Source organism: Cnephaeus nilssonii, assembly GCF_951640355.1.
Source record: "Cnephaeus nilssonii genome assembly, chromosome: 4".
NCBI classification, from domain to species: Eukaryota; Metazoa; Chordata; class Mammalia; order Chiroptera; family Vespertilionidae; genus Cnephaeus; species Cnephaeus nilssonii.
In genome coordinates this window covers 16,775,314-16,797,926 of record NC_137075.1, presented here as the reverse complement: position 1 = coordinate 16,797,926, position 22,613 = coordinate 16,775,314, and the positions used below count along the sequence as shown (strand labels likewise).

The 22,613-nt window shown below is 40.0% G+C and overlaps 2 protein-coding genes across 5 annotated transcripts in view; one reads left to right on the top strand and one right to left on the bottom strand.

Moving 5' to 3' along the window:
• The window catches only part of CDC123 (cell division cycle 123), a 71,472-nt gene extending 67,985 nt beyond the window's left edge, over positions 1 to 3,487 (bottom strand). The window contains exon 1 of the mRNA XM_079769586.1: positions 3,352 to 3,487. Coding sequence (XP_079625712.1) covers positions 3,352 to 3,425 — 74 coding nt within the window. The 5' untranslated portion in view covers positions 3,426 to 3,487. The remainder of the gene's footprint in view (positions 1 to 3,351) is intronic.
• An 88-nt stretch (positions 3,488 to 3,575) lies between these two features.
• Positions 3,576 to 22,613, top strand: part of NUDT5 (nudix hydrolase 5) — a 42,831-nt gene continuing 23,793 nt past the window's right edge. For 2 of the 4 annotated variants that reach the window (XR_013813451.1, XM_079769587.1), the window contains exons 1-2: positions 3,576 to 3,716; positions 20,576 to 20,683. Coding sequence is in view for 1 of the 4 variants with exons in the window: in XM_079769587.1 (XP_079625713.1) it covers positions 20,621 to 20,683 (63 nt within the window). In the remaining 3 variants the exon portion in view is untranslated. The other 2 variants (XR_013813449.1, XR_013813450.1) reach the window with 2 other exon arrangements.

Sequence of the window (22,613 nt, the reverse complement as noted above, 5' to 3'; positions counted from 1 at the left end):
GCTGGCCCTCGTAGTAGTGGCTGCCTTGGCTGGCCCTCACAGCCCCAGCTTCATCCAGAAGGTCATCTGGAAGGACATCCGGAAAGTCGTTCAGCTGTCTGGTCTAATTAGCATATTAGGTCTTCATTATATAGGATAGATGCTAATTATCCTCAAAATGGCAAAATTTTAAAGATATTAAATAAACTTAGAAAAAAAGATAAAATTCTTAAGTTTGAATTATTTCATCACCTGTTTAATTCTAGTTCTTCCTAGGGTTAAAGACACCCACTAAACTAACAATGTCATCCCAAGAGAATTATAGAGACTACATTTCCAAGAGAATGTGAAGTTTATCTTATCAGGGGCCTGAGACTGAGAAATGTTGGCAGGAATACCAGCTCCTAGACATGTAGGGTGATTTTCCTGACCACAGTGAGAGCAGACAGAATACTCTTTTATGTCAATAAAATCTTTCAGTCCCCTAATTCTCAAGTCTGATTGGAATCTGGGCTTTCCCTCCAAGTTTTATCATCCCTTGATTAGATTCAAAACATCTATTTACTGTTTGATTCTATTATAAATTATTTGCATATTCTTCTTATTTGGAGGGTCTACAACTCTTACCTCTATTAGGTGATATCAAGTTGGATTCTAGTTCTCATGAGTCACTGAGTTCTACAGTCATTTCTAAACTCATCCTTATGACTTATCTTGCACTATATCATGTAAGTCAAGGAGGATACCAAGGTGATTCCATTAAGAATGCAAAGCCTGCCCTGGCCAGTGTGACTCATCTGGTTGGAGCTTCGTTCTGTGCACCAAAGGGTTGCGGGTTCGATTGCCAATCAGGGCGCATACCTAGGTTGTGGGTTTGATCCCTGATAGGGGCACATATGGGAGGCAACAGATCTATGTTTCTCTCTCTCTCATCAATGTTTCTCTTTCTCCCTTCCCTTCTTCTCTCTCTAAAGTCAATAAAAATAAACAAAAAGAAAAAGAAAGAATGCAAAGCCTATGAGGGAGAAAGACATAAAAGAAAAAAAAATCACAGTACAATATAGTAAATGCTGTGCCAAGATGTACCAAAAGCTACCAAAACTCAGAGGAAAAAAGAATCGTGCCTGAAAGACTGAAGCCATAAAACAAGTCACTGCCAGGCACGCTTTACACATAAGGCTGTCAGAGAAGAGCTTAAATTGGTCACTGAAATCTATTATGCAGGCAAGAATCCAATGAGGCTAAACTGGCAGATGTAAAAGACTTAAAGGACAAAGTACCTACATCACCAGGCTGATATATATATACAGACAAGTTACTCTAAGGAAATTTTAGAGGCAGAAGGGGCCTTTACAAGATTACTATAACTTTCATGTTTGAGAGAAGAAAGGTAAAGTGGATGGCCCAAAGTCCTCTAGCTAGTTGTTCATAAGCCTGAGTCAAAGTTCTAGAACTTGTCAAAAAATGTACTTCTATTCTTAACTGCATAATCACCCCTGACCCTAAATAATAATGCTGAGTAAAAAAAAACAACAGACTATAATATAGTCTATCAGCATTAAAGCTGACAATGGCAATGGCAAAGCTAACAATTCCACCCTACTGGCCTGAGTTGTGGAGGAGTATCCTGCCATATGTTAGGTTCAGTGATATCACCACAGAAGTGACTACACTGAAGAGTTTAAAGACGGTAAAGAATGGTTTCAGGAAGTACAGCTTAGTTTTTGACTGTTCAGAAAATCCCACCTCTTGGTTTATTTTTCACTCTCAGCTTCATGTGAATGTTTCACATTTTAAGTAAACTAAAATTATTTTGCTTCAATTGAGCTTTGATTAAATCCAAAATCCAAAATGTGACAACATGCAGCAAATTTGTTTACTATATGCCAGAAACAGTGGCAAGCATTCTAAATGCTTTATCTCATTTAATGCCCACGATAAGGCTGTTATTGTCTCAATTTCCCAGATGGGACTTAGATTACACACTTTGCTCAAGATGCTGGTGGAACCAAAATTCAAAGCCAGGCAGATGGCCCTGACTCCAGAGTCCAATTCTTAACCATTATATCTTACTGCTGAAGGCAAAGAAAAAGTACACCAGAGGCTGCAAAAGAACTGCACAGAAAGTACATGTCAGTTTTAAGTGAACTCAGTGTGAAAATGTATGACAAGTTGACAAACATACCTTATATGATAGCAACCCAAAACAAGTAATTATTATTACCTCAGACCCAAAGCCTATTTCAATTATGCAAGGTAATGAAAGACTGGCATATCATGTAGAAAAATTACTTCTAGGATAGGAGGTAATGTCCACTGCTGCTGTTGAACTCTTCCTTTTGTTTTGGTGTGACTTCGACCTTCTTCAAATGCAAAGGTTATCTTCCTTTGAGCTACTCTAACCTCCATTACACCACGAGTAATGGGAAGCTGATTCTATGTATGAATAAGATGATGGAAAAGAATTGTTTTGAATAATCCCTTTTATGCTCTTTCAATCCCTCAGGATTTCAAAACAGTTTCCCTCTCTGCATCCCCACTCTCTGCACTAAGAGGACAGAATGAAAAGCAAGGGACAGTTGATATCTAAATAACTGGAAACTAGGCCTAAAGGAGGATCGGGCAAAGTACAGAAAATGCTATCCATGGACATGTAGTTCTTTGATCTATGGCTCTTAGTGAATGAAAACCTGCCCTTCTCTGCATCTTGCTCCAGATGGCATGATTGCTTTTGAACATTTGGGGATATTCTCCTAGCTGTCTTGCCTACCATACTTGAATTTCCTAGGTGAAAGATGAAACCGTTAACCCTATGCTTGCCCTGCAAAATAGGGATAGGTTCCTTGATTGTAGGGTGGAGAACTAGAAAACAAATATGGTTCCACAACTTTTCCAGACAGCTTCCTCTTGCGGTACAAGCATTCCTAAGAATATATAACTAAACTAACGCTTTCCATCTACACTGTCACATTGGAGCTTCGCAATATAATTGGGTTAGCCAGTGGCAACGCAGGGACTACCCAGTTCTCCTGATCACCTCCCCTCTCTGGTAATTCTAAAAACAACGATGGTGAACTCCCAAGCCTAAACAGGCTTAATCCACTGCTCACCAGCCTCTGACCTCCTCTGAACCATGACATAACCTTCTGGCACACTCTCTGACCCGCAACAGAACGTACAGCAAATATGGATCGACTTCATTAATCTCCCTACCTGAAATATCACTAGGAAGTCGAAATCTCGGCTTTGGCGTTCCCATCCTACCAGGCCTGCATTTTTTATTTATGCATTTTTTTTTTATGGAGATAGAATTTTCCCCAAATGTCGCAGTTTCCTTGGCCATCGTCCCGGAGTAGGCCCCTCCTGAGTTACCTCTTGATGGTGACATTTCGGAAGAGTGGGTACCACGCGGAGAACTGACAGTGCAGCACCTGCTCCTTCTTCATCCTCCAGCCGCCGCCGCTGCCTCTGCTCCCAGCACCTCCCGGAACCTACTTCTCCAGCCCCGGAAGTGCCCGCCGAGCTAGTTTGGCTCAAGAACTCTTCCGGTCCAGAAAGCGAGGAGGAAGTGACCGGGAAGGGAGCCGAGGAGGAGAGTCGTGGGGCGTACTCTCGGAGCGCGCTTGCACACGCACACAAACACCCCGAGCCCGATCCCCGAGAGGCGTCCCGGAAGAGTTAGGAGACTTTAAGAAGTGCCCGCCCGCTCCCCTCTTAGAGGCGCACTGCCCCGGAAGGTAATCGACTAAGGCTCCGTCCCCGGCGGGGGTTCGACGGGTGCCGGGAGGGCGCGCGCGCGTGTCCTCGTAACTGCGAGGCGCGCCTACGTCTCCGGCGGTAGCACCGGCTTCCCTGGCGGCTGCAGCCTCGGACTCGGGCTGCTTCTTTCGTCCCCTTCCCTTCACCCCCGCACCTCGGAGTAGGTAACGGGGCGCGGGCCAGTCACGTACTGGATCTATGCGGGGGGAGAGGGCGGGAACGCTCCTGGAGCGTGCGGGCAGCCGCGCGCGCCTCTCCCGGTGCCTCTCCGGGTTCGTGCACCGGGCTCGCTCGCATCCTGGGCAGCGAGGGGCCCGGGGGCTGCGGTGGCACGGAAAGGAGGGCCAAGTTCCTCGGGGAATGCACGGACCGGAGTAGAAGAGCTTTGGCTCCTCGGAGTAGAGAAATCAGGAAATGTCACAGTTAAATATTAATTTGAGTGCAGTGGTTGAAGCATCTGCATGGAGGAGGGGAGTGACCCCGCTTCTTTTGGGAGGGGGGGGGCGTTATGTGAGATAGGGCAAGAACCCCCTCTGTACGACCCTGGGAATGAGACTTGGAAGTATAAGAGGAGAGGTAAATTTGGGGAAATAGAGGAAAGGAGAGAGGTTTCTCCTTTGAGCGTCGAGTTTATTTACACCAGCCCCGCAGAAGTAGCAGCCTGGAAAAGCCTGATTTCATCAGTATCCATGCCGTGCCGGAATAGTAAGGCAGAATCCTAGTCTAACTTGTAATATTCCTTTGCCTCCTCCCTCCCCGTCACCCTATCATCTGTTTTCCCTACTCCTTCCGGAATGGGGTATTAGTAGCGACCAGAAAATAGAACATGAAGGAAGTTCACTTTAGTTTCTTTTGAAGAACGAAAGAGATGACTAGCTGCAGAGAAACGTCTTTTAAACCTAGCCCTTGACTGTTACCGTTTCAAGCAACTCTGCCTAAAGACGCGCATTTTAGATGTCTCCTTAAAAACTTGACAACTTACTGCTCCATCTAAGCAGTTTTAAATTGGAAAAGTACGAGCCCGACTACAAGCCTCTCTAAGAGGTATTCGTTAGAATAATTACTAGGTCCTCTGCCTGCCTGGAGTTGGAAATTCTTCCCCTCTTCATGTTTTGTTTTTCTCAAAAATGTTGCTCTGTTAAACTGTGTTAAAGATACAGTTTCAGAGCGGAGGTAAATAGGTTATAATGTTGCAGTGTTTGTTAAGGGAGAGGGCAACAGTAGTGGTTCATAAATAATTTTGAGATCCACGATTATGCAATCCTTTCGGTTTTGAAAGGGAAAAAGTAGCAATATGTTAGGAGAATAGTAACATCATGTCAGATGGGGCAGTCACTCAAATATTGTTGGGATTAACCTAAGAATAAATAGGTTACAGCAAAGGAAATGCTAGCACTGGTGAATTTGGGTAAGGTTATTTTCTCTTGAAAATAGGAATTAATAGATGTATAGGAGAAAGTAGAAACCCAAAACATAGTCACTATGGAAAGAGTAATACAGTAATAGCCCAGGAAACTTTAGTGTGGAGGGAGGCTTGTTCAGTGACTTGAGTATTACAACTGATTTAATATAACTTGTTATACATTTAACCAGCATCAAATAAATTGACATTCCAAACAGATACTCCAGTATTTTTAATGGATTCAGCAAAACTTACTTTCACTATTTTTTAGCCACAGTGTTTGTCTTTACTTAGCCATAAAGTGTTTATATTCATTTAAGTTTCTTCAATAAAACCTTTACAACAATGGAAATAGTTGCTTTTTCTCGTGCATGTCAAAAAAACATCAGTAGCCAAACGATTGGGTGTTATTGTGCAATTACAGATTAAATAATGGAAAAAAACATTTCCTCTGAATCCATAACATGACTGATCCTTCTATGTTAATATTTCCAACCACTTGCTGGTTTTCTCCACTTGGAAATCTGTCCAAAATCTTCAACTTAGTGAGTCCAAATTTGAACCCCTTTCTTCATCTGATATCCCAACGTCCTTTAAGATCACCTTCTTAGAATTAGCTTGCGAGACCCCTTCCGCAGAAACTTTTAGGAAAAGTAATAAAGGCTCATCTTCAAGGAAGTCAATCTTTTCTTTTGACTGCTGCCACCCTAGGCCTCTGCTATTCCAAAAGGTTCTTTCCTGTAACCCATTAGAGTTCCCCAGGGTAATTAACAGCCAGTTCACTTTTACTCAGCTAACCCCCACCCCTGCCCCAAAAAAACAAAAAAAACTTTCAGTGCCTTCCATCTTTCCTATACAAATTAAGTACAGGAAGTCTTCATTTATCTGAGGATAATTGTCAGCAAAGAAAAGCTCACTTAAAGTGAATCTATTTGATGTCCAAAATCTTACCATAAATTATACAAAAGAAGGATTAATCAAAATACTACCTTTAAAAAACCCTAAATTTTAGTTTTATGATTATAACCAAAACTATCAAATAGAACTCTACTAATTGATTCTCTGTTCATTATAATAACTTCTATGCAATTATTCTGAAAGAATGTAGAGTGGCATCTTAGACATGTCTAAGCATTTGATAAATGTTTGACTTTAACACACAATCATAAAGTTACTTTTGCAAACACTGATCCTCTCCCACTTAATTTCTTTCATAGTGCCTTGTTGATTTCTCTACCCAGTGATTAAACTGTTCCAACTGCCTGACCTTCATTTGTCAATCGGATGCTTTGTTTATGATTTGAGCTCCTATGTGTATTATTTTGTTGAAAATAAATGGTGTTCGTAATACTCAACTTTCACCAGGGAGAGATTAGCCAACATATAATTTCATGTTGAGATTTTTGCTTCATTTTGCAACCTCCGAGAACTGCAAATTGAGGTTCAAGAATGGTAATAATTTGAATAAAACTAATGAGCCTGAGTCCAAACATCACAGCCTGGCTTTTGAGATTCTCAGTTTAATTTATTGAGTCTTAACTTCCACTTATCCAACTGTTTTTACTAACAGTAAAATACTCAAGTTTGTTAAAAAGTAATCACTTACCTTCCCCCTTCAGTAGAGAACTATAAAGCTAACTCCAAGAGGAGCAACAAGAGTCTGGCATGCCAGTTAGGATTTTACCAAAAAAAAAAAATTCTGAGGTGTTCTAAATTAAAATTACAGCTTCCACAGAGTGAGAGAAAGAGACAAAAGAGCTGTGGAACAGATCTCACAAAAGACTGCTCACATTCCTGTATATTTGTTGGAATTTAGAATTAATTTCCAGGTGGCAATTTCCGGATTATCTAAAAGGATGACAGCCAGGTACTGTAGAACTCCAGGAGCCTCCACTTATTTGCACATGAACATCCCAATCCTTAGGAGCCCACACTTCCTTTCAGACTCTTGCCCATCCTGTAATTAGCCCCTCTTACCATTGTTCATTCTCTTTGTCTATAGCTAATGTAAATCCTTTCGGAATGGCTTACATATCTTTTTTCCTCCTACTTGATCTATAAAAATGCTTGCAAAACCCCAGGGAGAAGACAGACATATTGTCTCCGACCTAGCCATGCTAGGGTGGTTTAAATTCCATACCCCAAAAAGTCTTTTTTTTTTGGGGGGGGGGAGGGGGGGCGTGTAAAATTGGTCTTATAAACCCTTTCTTAAAAAAAGAAAAAAGACTTTGAGCTGTGGTAGTTAAAAATTTTTAAACAGGTTGTTGGGTGCTTTGTTTGTTTGCAAATTTGGGGGAAGAGGGAAAGCATTCAGCCAAATCCAGCTCTTGGAAATGTGTTACCCATTATAATATCCATTATATTTGGGGTTTGTTTTGGTTTTGGGTTTTTTGGGTTTGTTTTGGTTTTTGAGGGTTTAGGGATGGAAAGCTTGAGAACCACAGGGCTTGCCCCAGATTATGTCTCTGCTTTGTTCATGGTGCTTCCTTTTACTTGGAATGCTTTCCCTGCCTCTTGGTCTGCAAATCTCAATGTCAACCTACCTTTTAGTAGTAAGTAGCCTTTTAAAAGTCTACAGTTTTCCCCACCTCCCAAGTGGATGTATTTGTCTTCATTTAAAGTACCCTGGTATTGCATTATCTCTACAGCAGACATTTGCCCCTGTGGTTGTTTGCTAAACTGTTAAGATCCCCAAGGACAAAAATAGCGGTCAGTTTGCACTTAACACATACTCAAACATTTTCAACTGCCCATGCTCAAAGTTTGAGGTTCCACTGTACAAGAATTCTAAATCCTGTAACATTTTCCCTCACTACAGTTTTTGTGCCCTGAAAAAATCATAACATTTGACATACCATAGACCCTCACTGTTCACACCAAACAGTTAAAATGGCTTATGTGAATTAAAACAGTAAAGTATTGCCCAGCCAGTGTGGCTCAGTGGGTGAGCATTGACCTATGAACTTGGAGGTCATAGTTTGATTCCGGGTCAGGGCACATATCCAGGTTGTGAGCTTGATCCCCAGTGTGGGGTGTGCATGAAGCAGTTAATCAATGATTCTCCCTTCCTCTCTGAAATCAATAAAAAATATATTCTAATAAAACAGTAGAGCATTTAACATATGTACATGAGTATTTCTTTTAAGTATAACAGCAAAATGTAGACCTTAAATTCTGGCTAAAGAAGTGTATAAAATTCAAATTAAACTTTCTAATCTCAACATAGCCTTGCAATAGCTTAGGAAAGCTCTGTCTCAGTAATGAAGACAGGAGTGTGAAGCATGGAATGGAAACCTCATTTGTTTCTGCAGCGTGTTACTGTATTTTCCGGCGTATAAGACAACTTTGTAACCCAGGAAAATCTTCTATACGCCCAGTCGTCTTACACGCCGGAAAATACAGTACTTGTAGTGACTGGCCCCCCATTTAGAAATGGTGCTAAAAGTAATTTTTTGTGTTTCTGTAATATTTCTGAGATGCTCTTATAATCCTGAACATTCTGGAAATCAGTACAGTATATACATTTTTTAAAAATTATTTTTATTGATTTCAGAGAGGAAGGGAGTGCGAGAGAGAGAATCATTGATTGGCTGCCTCCAGCATGCCCCCTACTGGGAATCCAGCCCACAACCCATGCATGGGCCCCCGACCAGGAATCAACCACAACCTTCTGGTTCATAGGACAACACTCAACCACTGAGCCACACCAGCCAGGCAGAATATACTTTTGAAATCATGCTTTCACATTTTTAATTATTCATACCTGTAAGACAACAGTATCTAATTATTTAATAGATTGCAACAGAATACTGTTTCCCCTTGGAGCTGATTGTATTAAAGTAATTACCTTAGAGAGGCCCAGCCCTGCTTGCCACATTTTTCTCTTTTGAATTTCTAGGTTTACCCATAATCGCGTAATTTATGTCTGTAGCTTGTTTTTTTGTCTTTTAGGTCTCTACATTCTAGCTTAAATATTTTTAATACAATCTGTCTGAAACAACTGTTTGTAGCTACATTTGCCAACCCAGACTTACTCTTTTTTTTTTTTTTTTAATCCTCACTAGAGGATATTTTTCCATGATTTTTTTAGAGAGAGTGGAAGAGAGAGGGAAAGACAAAGAAATATCCACGTGAGAGAAACACATTGATTGGTGGCCTCCTGCACGTGCCCTGACCAAGGGCCCAGGCCCAGGAGGAGCCTATAACCAAGGTACGTGCCCTTCACTGGAATCGAACTCTGGACCCTTGGGTCTGCAGGCCGATGCTCTATCCATTGAGCCAAACCAGCTAGGGCTACTCTTTTGATTAAAGGCTTTTGTAATTTGAGTTTAACTAACTTGGGTAAATGAATAGATGCAGAACTATCCTTCAGAATAACACTTCTTCACCTTTTTGGTGATCACAATCCCTTAAAATATCCAGGGGATGCTATCTATCTATATATATAAAAGCCTAAGCTCACTGGCCAGTAGCTATGACATGCACTGACCACCAGGGGGCAGACGCTCAAGCAGGAGCAGAAACCACAGGCATGGAAACATGGAACAGACTGATGAATCTCAGGGTGGTGGGGGAGGGGGAGAAGAGATTAACCAAAGACCTTATATGCATACTAGAGGCCCAGTGCACGGATTCATGCTCCAGTGGGGTCCCTCAGCCTGGCCTGCAGAGATCGGGCCAACACTGACACTCTGACATCCCCTGAGGGGTCCTGGATTGTGAGAGGGTGCAGGCCAGGCCAAGGGACCCCACTGGTGCATGAATCTGTGCACTGGGCCTCTAGTAAAGATATAAACCTGGAGGAGCTAGCAGATAATTTAAGTGTCTTAAAGTTTTATGTACATCTAAAGGAACTAGTGGCCCCTTTGCCTTAAAGATACTCACATGGGGCTGGGGGCAGGACCTCTATGCTATTCCAAACTATGTGTTCCTGACCATTTTGTCTATCTAGACTCTGGGAATCTAAATTAAGAACCCTTTTCATAGAGAATATAACATTATTCTAGCTCTTCTCTTGGTATCTTCTGGTCATATTTATACTTTTGAAAACTGCAATTCTCTGCTTTTAAGAAGTTCATATATATTTACAGAAAAGTTATTTGGGTCAGTTATTTTTTAAAAGGTAAAAAAAATTAACTTAACCCAAGCATTTTATTCTATTCTGGACAATTTATGTTGTGTATTAAATGGGGTTGCTTGGTTGCCTAAAAATTATTTTCTCTTAATTGGTAGAATTAAAAACAGGAAATTTTCCTTCTCTGACATTATTAATAGAAGGGAATAGAAATCTACAAGGTAAAAATCTAGGTAGATATAGTTCTTTTATCTGGGAGTGGAGATGCAGGTAGACAAATAGCCAATCTTTGATTAGTTTTCATCTGGGTCCGCATTCTGCTTTAACTAAAATAATGTAAACTATTTGTCTAATGTAAACCAATGCTGGTTAATAGTTACCTAGGAAATTATTATCTGTGGTACTTTCAAAGGAATAATTGCCTGCTTTCTTATGCTAGATACACATAGTCAATATGCTAAATATCTATCTCTAAATACCTTAACTATCCGTATAGCTTCTTTATTATTTTCAAGTCTCTTTTCAAATGTTATTAAAGAGCCTTTTCCTGATCACACTATACCAGGTGTACCGGTTAATAATGTGGATTTTGTAATCAAAGAAAACATAGTTTCAAGAGAAACATCAAAAGTGCTTTATTCAAAGTAATGTCCATCGCTAGCCACACATTTCCCCATCTTTCAGGTAATTTGTGGATACCGTCCCAATAGAACTTGTCTTGTTTTGAGGCAAACCATTCAGAGACCCAATTTTCCACTTCTTCGTATGTTTTGAAGTGTTGCTCAGAAAGTGTGTGTGCCATTGATTGGAACAAGTGGTAATCTGAAGGAGCAAGGTCTGGTGAATGCAGCAGGTGGGTTAATGCTTCCCAGGCAATATCTTTTAACGTGTCTTTAACTGGTTTTGAAGTGTGTGATGGTATGTCATCATGAAGCAAAATTACTTTGCTGTGTCTTCTGGAACATTCTGGTTGTTTCATGATCAAAGCGTGGTTCAAATTGATTATTTGTTGTCTATAGCGATCAGTATTAACGGTTTCATCTGGTTTTAGAAGCTCATAATACACCACACCTTCCTGATCCCACCAAAGGCAGAGCATTGCCTTCTTCCCAAAGTGATTTGGCCTTGCAATCGATGTTGATGGTTGACCTGGATCAACCCATGATTTTGTGCGTTTGGGATTCTCAAAATAAATTCACTTTCATCGCCAATCACAATTCGATGCAAAGAAACGACTTTCTTTCCTGCTTTTGAAGCAACATTTCACTGATGACTTTTCTGTTTTCCATTTGTCTTTCGTTCAGTTGATGTGGCACCCATTTTCCTTCCTTTAAAATCTTTCCCATTGCTTGTAAATGATCAGAAATTGTTTGCTGAGCAATGTTTAATCTTTCTGCAAGTTGTTTTTGAGTTTGACACACATCTTCATCCAATAATGCTTGTAATTGTTGGTCTTCAAACTTTTTCAGTTGACCTGGATATTCTGTCTTTCACATCGAAATCATCACTTTTAAAGCGTTTAAACCAGCGTTCACAAGTATCTTGAGAAGGAGCATGTTCACCATAAGCTTCCTGAAGTATTCAGCAGCACTTTTCTTCAAAATAATGAATTATAACTTCCTGCAAATGCTCTTTTTTTTGGCACAAAATTCGACATTTTTAAGTGTAAAAATATCTATGATGTTAACACCTTCAACAAATTTGACATATGAAGTTTTGAAGCTTGTTGTCAATACAAAAAAATAGCATACATATCAACTCGCATATATATCAATATATGTGTAACTCCATCTATTGAAAAAAATCCTCATTATTAACCGGTACTCCTAGTACATTAGCAAACCGCCCCCACCCCCACCCCCCACCATCTTCTTCACTCTCTTTTCCTTCTTAATCTTTCTCTATAAAACTTAGTCACCGGACAGAGCCGAAACCAGTTTGGCTCAGTGGATAGAAATTATGTATATTGTTCCTCACTTTTTCTCCCCACCAGAAGGTAAACTCCTGCAAGGCAGGACCTTTGTTCTGTCCAACTGTATTCATAGCACTAAGAATGTTCTCTCACTTTCAGTGGCTCTGCCATAAGCTGCTTTAACCAAGTTGCCTAAGATACTCAATTGGTTATGAATATTAATTAATTGTGCATATTTTTTCACAATTTAAATGATTGTGAAGATGTATAGACATATCTTTCTCTCATCATTAAGTGGTTTTTATTTAGCATATAGTCATCTTTTCTATGTAAGCCTCAAATTTTGCTTCTTTGCCAAAGTCCTTACTGAAAATTGAATTTCTAGGTTTACCCATAACTGGCAACCAACAATGTTGATAACATTTTAATACAGCGGAAATACATTTGATTTTGCAAAATAAATACATGTTGCACATCAGGCAAAATATACACCTAGAGGAGAGTAAAGTGGTTGCTTGGTACAGTAGTGCCTTGCTTCACTAGCCTGCTGAGTCCAAGGCAGAACTCTTTGACTAGTCTGCTGACTTTGTCAATCTTTGGACCCAGTGTGACCTTCGGCAACCCAACTATCCTGAATACTTGCCTGTTAGAGATTTTAAGAATGCAAAGTTAGTGAGTGTTAATTGAGATGTAATTCACACACCATAAAATTCAACTTAAACTAAAATCCCATGGTTTTTAGTATATTAACAAGATTGTGCCACTATCACCATATTTAATTCCAGAACATTTTCATCCAAAAGGAACACCATACCCATAGACAGTCACTCCATATTCCCTCCTTCCTTCCCCCAGTCCCTTGGCAATCACTAATCTGCCTTCTGTCTCTATGGATTTGCCTATTCTGGATATTTCATGTAAACAGAATCACAATATTTGGCCTTTTGTGTCTGCATGTGTGAGAACTTTATTCCTTTTTATGGCTGAATAATATTCCATTGTAAGGAACACCACACTTTATTTACACATTCATCAATTGATAAGACATTTAGGTTATTTCCACTTTGGGGCTATTAGCTATAATACTTTCATGAACATTTCTGTACAAGTTTTTGTGTGAGCATATTTCATTTTTCTTGGTTATATGCCTAGGAGTGAAATTACTGGGTCATGTGGGAACTCTGGTTAAACTTTTGAAGAACTGCCAGGCTGTTTTTCAAAGTGCCTGCACCATTTTACATCCCTACCAGCAGTGTATATATGAGGGTACCAACTTCTCCATATTCTCACTAACACTTGTTATTATCTGTCTTTTATTATAATCACTAGAGGCCCAGTGCACGAAATTCATGCACAGAGTGGGGGTTCTCTCAGCCCAGCCTGCACCCTCTCCAATTGGGGACCCCTTGGGGGATGTCCGACTGCCAGTTGTGGGATTGGGCCTAAACCAGCAGTTGGACATCCCTCTCACAATCTGGGACCACTGGCTCCTAACTGCTCACCTGCCTAATCACCCCTAACTGCCCTCCCCTTCTGGCCTGGTTGCCCCAACAGCCCTCCCCTCCCAGCCTGATCTCGCCCCCAACTGCCCTCCTCTACTGGCCAATTTGGTTATGATTGGTCAGTTTCTATGCCAGTCAGTGTCAAAAACTCCGTCTCCTAGGCAACCATTGGCTCCCCACAGCACCCGGATTTGGTTCTGATTGGGCAGTTTCTATGCCAGTCAGCATCTCTGGACCTATCAACAGGGCCTGATCAGAAAGGCAGGGCTGGCCGAAACCGGTTTGGCTCAGTGGATAGAGCATCGGCTTGCGGACTCAAGGGTCCCAGGTTCGATTCTGGTCGGGGGCATGTGCCTTGGTTGCGGGCACATCCCCAATAGCGGGTGTGCAAGAGGCAGCTGATCGATGTTTCTCTCTCATCGATGTTTCTAACTCTCTATCCCTCTCTCTTCCTCTCTGTAAAAAATCAATAAAATATATTTGAAAGAAAGAAAGAAAGAAAGAAAGAAGAAAGAAAGAAAGAAAGAAAGAAAGAAAGAAAGAAAGAAAGAAAGAAAGAAAGAAAGAAAGAAAGAAAGAAAGAAAGCTGATCAGCAGCCCCGGTAGAGGCTGGGAGAGAAAGAGAGAAGCAAGTGATGATCAAAAACTGCCACAGAGGCAACGGATCAGTCCCTGCTTCTCTCTTCAGGCCTCTCTCTGGCCCTGATTTGCAGCCCCCTCAGCAGTCAGTGCTGGGGCACTGTGCCTGCAACGGAAGCAATCAGCGCTGGGTTGCCATGGCCATTTGTAGGTTTTCTTTGGAGAAATGTCTATTCAGATCCTTTGCCTGTTTTCAATTAGGTTGTCTTTAAAATACTGTTATAAAAGTTTTTTACGTATTTCAGATACCACTCTCCTATGAGAATTGCAAACTTTTTTTTTTTCATTCTGTGGATTGTCTTTTTACTATCTTGATATTATCCTTCAAAACTCAAAAGTTTTTAATTTTGATGAAGTCCCAATTTATCTCTTTTCTTTGGTTTCTTTGGACTTTAGGTGTCATATCTAAGAGACCACTGCCTAATCCAAGGTTATGAAGATTTACACTTATATTTTACTAGAGGCCTGGTGCACGACATTCATGCACTCGGGGGGGGGGGGGGGTCACAGTCCAGGAGCCCTCAGGGGATGTCCAACAGACAGCTTAGACCCACCGGGAGCAGACCTAAGCCTTCAGTCAGACATCCTTAGTGCTGCCGTGGAGGTGGTACAAGCTCTGGCCACCGCTGCTGCGCTCTCCAGACGTGAGCCCAGCTCAGGGCTTCTGGCTGAGCAGCACACCCGCTGTGGGAGTGCACTGACCACCAGGGGGCACCTCCTGTGTTGAGAGTCTGCCCCTTGGTGGTCAGTGCATGTCATAGCAACCAGTCATTCTGCCATTCAGTCAATTTGCATATTACCCTTTTATTATATAGGATTTTAAGAGTTGTATAGTTTTAGCTCTTAGATTTAGGTCTTTGACCCATTTTGAATTAATTTTTATATATGGTATAGATAGAGGTTCGTTTTCATTCTTATGTGAATATCTAGTCCCAGAACAATTTGTTGTAAAGACTATTCTTTCCCCCACTGAATTGTCATGGCACTCTTGTTGGTAATCAAAAGACCATAAACCTATAGGTTTAATCCTGGACTCCCAGTTCTATTCCATAAATATATATGTCTAGCATTATGGCAGTCCCCACACCATCTTGATTACTTTTATAGTAAGTTTTGAAATCAGGCAGTGTGAGGCATTTAAATTTGTGCCAAGATAATTTTGAAATTGTGTTTAACTAACTTAGTCAAATAAAAACAAGTAGATGAGGAACAATTGAACAAATCTAAGCAGGCCCCACACTAACCTAGTTCTTAGGAACAGAAAGACTCTCTAGATTTATCCAGCCAGATTCATTTTATTCCTTCCTTTATTTATTCAGCAGTGATTTTAGGGAGTTTTTATAGCAACATAGCTGTGAGCAGTGCTGAAAGTTGGACAATGTAAAGGAAAATCTAGTGTCTTGGAGATAGTTTTGAAAATTATTTCATCCTAAGTGGGAGTAGTGATAGTGGGTATGTTAGAGGTAGAATTTTTAGGATTTGCAACAGATAAGTTATGGTTGGTAAAGAAAAATAAGGGATTGAAGATACTTATATTTCTAGCTTGGGGATGATGGGTAGATATAGTTAGGGAAGTCGATTATGTAAAGATAGAGTAAAGATAGTTTTATCTGTACTTTCAAGAAATCTGACAAGGTTGGAGGAGAAAACAGGGTTATGAGAAGGTTGATTGTTTCTGTTTTACTGGTTGTGTTTTAGGGTGGGGGAAACTTGCTATCTGAGGTAAATATTGAAGATGTGATGGGTAGTTTAATTATCACTTTAAGTCCCAGGAGAAATGTAGAACAAAGCCAGTTTTTTCCTCTAAGACAGTGAGAGAGGTGATAATTCTTAATGTCTGTGTATTTCCTCTGGAGCTAAAGTTGGGAGGTGGGGTGGATTAGGGAACTATGGAATTTAAAAGCAGTGAAGAGTTGGAATTGCCATTGAGAAATGTAAATAAAATAACAAGGAAACAGAAAATAGGAATGAAAAAGACAAGACAGAGGATCAATTCAGGAAGTTCAATAGCTAAATTTCAGTTCCTGAGAGAGCAGAGAAGATGGGGGTAGGGAGTTATTGGTGAAGTAATTCAAGAAAAGTTCCCCATGAAGAATGTGTGTCGGAAGTTTCCAGATTGAAAGGATCCATTCAGTGCCCAACACAGTAACATCAACATGAAGACGTGAATAACTATGTTTGCAGAGCAAGAAAGCAGGTCTCAAAAAGAAAAAGAGTCAAGAATCAGAATGGCTTCAAATTTTCTAACAGCAATAACAGAAACAGAAAAACTGAGCACCACCTCCCTATTTCTGCTAGAAAATTATTTTCAGCGCATCTATAATAATAAAAGCGTAATATGCTAATTAGACCAGACAGCCGAATGACCTTCCAGATGTCATTCCAGATGTCCTTCCTAACGAAGCCATGGGGGCGGGGGCCGAGGCAGAGGCAGTTAGGGGCTATCAGGCAGGCAGGCAGGCGAGCGGTTAGGAGCCAGAGGTCCAGATTGCGAGAGGGTGCAGGCCGGGCTCAGGGACCCACTCCTTCACCCCCCGTGCACAAATTTCCTGTACCAGGCCTCTAGTAATTCTATATATAGCCAGATTATCCATCAACTCTGATCGAGAAAAGATGTTCAGACATTCGGGGTGCAAAAAAAGGAGGGAATTTAGCCAGGATAGAGGAAAGAGCAGTAAAAACAAGTTGGAAGGGACTACTCTTCTCATCACAGATCTTGTAGTCCTAGTTAACTGCGACTTTGCACATTAAAACTTTAAAGTGAATGGGCCACAATAATGTAAATGTATTTAATATCACTGAACTGTACATTTTTAAAATTATTAACATGGTATATCCATTTACCACAATTAAAAAAAATTAAATGGAAGATAGAAATAGCCAGCCCATACAACTCTTCAAGTTTAGCTATAAAGGGTTGATAAAGGACAATACTTGAGGGGTGGCATGGGGAGTAGTATACCATCTTTGTACTGTCCCCTTGGAATGTCTATTAAATGTAATGTCAGAAAATCTAAAAATGTTATCTAAGGTGTCCTAGTACATGCACAGAGGAACTTGGCTGCTATGGACTGGACCTAACTGGGATGGCTTTTAAGTTCTTCCCTGGATGCTCTAAGGGTAAGGGTGGGGAACATCCAGCCTGGAATCATTAAATGCTTAACCAAATGTAGCAGGCTAGTTTTTAAGTTGATACTTTGTATGGCCCGAGAATGATGTTATAAATATCTAAATGGCCCTTGGCAGAAAAAAGGTCCCCCACCCCTACTCTGGGGCCTTTGTGTTTACTTTTCCATCTAGGGCAGCGGTTCTCAGCCTGTGGATCACGACCCCTTTGGGGGTCAAACGACCCTTTCACAGGGGTCGCCTATGACCATCAGAAAACACATATTTCCGATGGTCTTAGAAACCGAGACACTGCTCCTCTATCCATCTCCAGGCGGGTCCGCCCACATGCAGATACGCCCACATACGAGTACCCAGCGTGATGATGTCATCACACCAACCCCATCACATACACCCCATATAAATACAGGTGTATGTGACAGGGTTGGCACCATAATGTACTTATGCGGACCAGTCACACGTGTAGAGAGCAGCTGCTGTGTAGAAAGCAGCTACTGTGTTGAAAGCAACAGTATTGGAGGTAAAACGATACTTCATGAATTATAATTACTGGGTAAATGTAAAACCATGTACTATAAAATCATCAACTACTGCAAAAAAAAATCTGTACCATGAGAACTTAATCAGGATGCTGATTGGTCTTTTTATATTCAGCTGTGGTTGATGTGAATACTGCCCCCTTATGATAGTAACAGGTATGTAAAAAAAAAAAACAACACAGAGAATGGTAAATCATAGGAAACTTTAATGAACTGTGTTGACTGAACTATGCCATGTATCATTTGTATTATTAAAGCTATTGTTATATATTATTTTCATTAGCAAACCATCCCATGACAATGGATCATGTAGAGAAGAACGTTAAGAAAAGAAAATATAGTGAGGATTTTACAGTATGGTTTTACCTCAATAATTACAGCAGGAAGTGAGAAACCATAACGTGTTATTTGTTGTGAAGTTCTATCAGCCGAATCTATGAAGCCGAACAAACTAAAACACTATTTTGATAGCAAGCATCTGAGCTTTGCCGGCAAGGATACCAACTATTTTAGAAGCAAAGCTGATGGACTCAAGAAAGCCAGACTTGACACTGGTGGTAAGTACCACAAACAAAACGTACCAGCAGTTGAAGCTTCATATTTGGTGGCACTCAGAATCGCCAGAGCTATGAAACCTCACACCATTGCTGAGGATTTACTGTAGCCAGCGGCCAAAGACATTGTTCGAGTTATGATCAGAGATGAATTTGTTAGGAAATTGAGTGCAATTTCCTTATCTAACGACACTGTCCGCAGAAGAATAGATGACATGTCTGCTGATATTCTTGATCAGGTAATCCAGGAAATTAAATCTGCTCCACTTCCAATATTTAGTATCCAGCTTGATGAATCTATAGACGTTGCAAACTGTTCACAGTTACTGGTTTACGTGAGGTATATTAATGATGGCAACTTTAAAGATGAGTTTCTTTTTTGCAAACCTCTTGAAACCACAACTACTGCACGTGATGTATTTGACACAGTTGGTTCGTTTCTGAAGGAGCATAAGATCTCTTGGGAAAAGGTTTGTGGTGTTTGCACAAATGTGCTCCCGCTATGCTAGGATGTCAATCTGGATTTCAACGTTTGGTACTGAATGAGTCACCAAAAGTCACTGGAACTCACTGTATGATTCATGGGCAAATATTAGCAATGAAGACGCTGCCACAAGAGTTACAAGAAGTAATGAAAAGCGTCATAAGTTCTGTCAATTTTATAAAGGCGAGCACTTTAAACAGTCGACTGTTTTCGCAACTGTGCAACGAGTTGGATACGCCAAACAATGCTCTGCTATTTCACACTTAAGTGAGATGGTTGTTGAGAGTAAAAGCTTTAAAACGTAAAAAAAAAAAAAAAAAAAAAAAAAGTTTTAAAACGTGTTTTTGAGCTTCGTGATGAACTCAAAACATTTTTTAATCAGAAAGCAACACCGCAGTTCGAAGCACTTTTCAGCGATAAAAGTGAACTGCAGAAAATAGCTTACTTGGTTGTCATCTTTGCCATCTTGAATGAGTTAAATTTATCACTGCAAGGACCAAATGCAACATGCCTCGATTTGTCTGAAAAGATCCGATCATTGCAAATGAAACTTCAGCTTTGGCAAAAACAAATTGGATGAAAATAAAATTTACATGATGCCTACCTTATCTGCTTTCTTTGAGGAACATTACATTGAACCAGACAAAAGGATTACGATGATAATTTCTGTGAAAGAACATTTGCACATGCTTGCAGACGAAATTTCATCGTACTTTCCAAATCTACCTGACACCCCATTTGCACTTGCCAGAAGCCCATTCACAGTCAAAGTTGAAGATGTTCCTGAAACAGCACAAGAGGAGTTCATTGAACTTATTAACAGCGATGCAGCGAGAACTGATTTCTCTACAATGCCAGTTACAAAATTCTGGATCAAGTGTTTGCAGTCATATCCTGTTCTGTCTGAGACTGTGTTGTGCCTTCTTCTTCCATTTCCAACAACATATCTTTGTGAAACAGGGTTTTCCACCTTGTTGGTTATCAAGTCTAAATACAGAAGTAGACTTGTTATGGAAGATGATCTTCGTTGTGCTCTTGCAAAGACTGCCCTGAGAATTTCTGATCTGGTGAGAAAGAAGCAATCTCAACCTTCACATTGATGTTGGCTTTTTACACATACTGTCGCAAAATGTAGTAATGTAGTTTACTGTGGTTATATTAAGACTGTTACCCATGCTACACCATGCTTCAAGACAAAATTTCATTTATTTGTAATTAGAAATAAATATTTCACAATATATAATTACATATTGTTTTTGTGATTAATCACTATGCTTTAATTATGTTCAATTTGTAACAATGAAAATAAATCCTGCATATCAGATATTTACAATTCATAACAGTAGCAAAATTACAGTTATGAAGTAGCAACAAAAATAATTTTATGGCTGGGGGTCACCACAACATGAGCAACTGTATTAAAGGGTCGCGGCATTAGGAAGGTTAAGAACCACTGATCTAGGGCATTCTCCTAGATCCTCAGATGAAAAGAAGCTTTGATGATAAATTAGTTTTTTCTATTTAAGTACTTTGACCAGTGGCTTATGAACAGATTTTTAATTCAGAAAAATAAACGTAGCCTAAACATATCTCATTCTCTTGCAGTGTCAACTTCTTACCTAAGAACTGGAAAGACGGACTAGTTTGAACATGGAAAACCAAGAACCAGTGGATTCTTCTGGAAAAAACAAACAGTTTACTATTTCAGAGGAGGTATAAATTGTTGTTCACTTACATTTCCCTTCCCCACATAAAACTAATTTGCAAAAAAATGTATAGACTATTTGTTGTTTCAAATTATTTTTTTTAATTCTTAAAGACAGGTTTTAAACATTATTCCTGTTCCCTTTTTAGGACTCAGGGACATTGTGCTCTTGTGTGAGAGCAGTGGCATATCCCTCTTAATTATATTTATTAGTGAAATTCAGAATATTTTAAAAGTGGACTTTGGCTGTTGGTACAAAACTTCTCAATTTTTACTAAAAGTTTCTCTGGGTAGAACAATAAACCAGATGTGAGTTTTAGGGCTTAGACATTTCATACTTAGGTATCACATCATAATTAGCTGTTTACGGTCTCAATATGTATACTAGTAAGCACAATAAAAACCTAATTTTTTAGTTGTAGTCTAAATTCCAGAACAAATGTATGTCCTGTATGCTACTCAGTTTAGATTTTAAAAAGTCTCTTCCTGTAGGAACCATTGCAATGGATAAATTTTAAATCCTCATCTTGGAACTATGATCTTGACACCTTTTAGCAATTCTTTTTGATTTAAAAATCTCTCCATGTAGTCTGGTGAGTTCCAGATGCCCCAAGGCCAGCCTCATGCAGTGACCTGTCCCAGCCTGGTGGGTGACCACGGGGCAGTCCACCAATTGCCCTTTCATGGTGGCATGGTGGGCGGCACCCAGCAGTCCCTGAAGAGTAAGGTCCAGGGAGGAACCTGGCTGCCCCAGGAGGGTGGCAGAGGCATGCTCCATAAATGGGCTGGGGGTTGAGGGAGGGTCACCCAGTGACCCTGGAGGGATTGAGAGGCCTCTTATAGAGGCCTGGCCTGGAGGTGAAGGCTGTAGGTGTGAGGACCTGTGACTGATGAAAATTAAAGGCCGTGGATAAAGATGGACTTGAACTACAACCACAAGAGCCAAACTTTTTTTTTCTTTTTTCAGTTTTTTTTTTTAATTTCAAGAAAAACAGTTTTAAATATAATAATGTTACATGCAATAAACCTTAATATCTCAAGAAAAACTACTTTAAATCTATAATAAAATTACCAAAACTGTACTAACATAGTATGATATCACAAAAGTTGTAGGAAATATTAAAAATCTGCTAATAACAGGATTAATTGTATTCTAGTATATTTTTCCCCCCACTGGCTCTATTTTTGTTCATCAGTTTATATTGTACATTATATTCCACAAATGAGTGAGATCATATGATATTTATCTTTCTCCGACTGGCTTATTTCACTTAGCATGATGCTTTCAAGGTCTATTTTGTCGGATATGAGTATTGCTACTCCAGCTTGCTTTTTCTTTTCCATTTGCATGGAAAATTTTTTTCCATCCCTTCACTTTCATCCTGTGTGTGTCTTTTGTTTTGAGGTAGGTCTCTTGTAGGCAGCATATAGTTGGGTCATGTTTTTGTATCCATTCAGCTACCCTACACCTTTTGATTGGAGTATTTGATCCATTTACATTTAGGGTTATTATTGAGAGATACTTATTTATAGCCATTTTAATTCTGTATGGCTAGGTTTCTCTCTCTGTTTCTTCTTCTCAGCAATCCCTTACAGCAATCCCTTTAGCATTTCTTGTAATGCTGGCTTGGTGGTGATGAACTCTTTTAGCCTTTTTTTTTTTGTTTGGGAAGCTCTTTATTTGACCGTCTATTTTGAATGATAGCCTTGCTGGATATAGTAATCGTGGTCTTAGATCCTTGCTTTCCATTACCTTGAGTACTTTATACCATTCTCTCTGGCCTGTAGAGTTTCTAATGAGAAATCATGTGTCAGCCTTATGGGAACTCCTTTGTAGGTAACAGTTTTCTTTTCTCTTGCTGCCTTTAAGATTCTCTCTAATGTCTTTAATTTTTGGCATTTTAATTATGATGTGTCTGGGCGTGGGTTTGTTTGGGT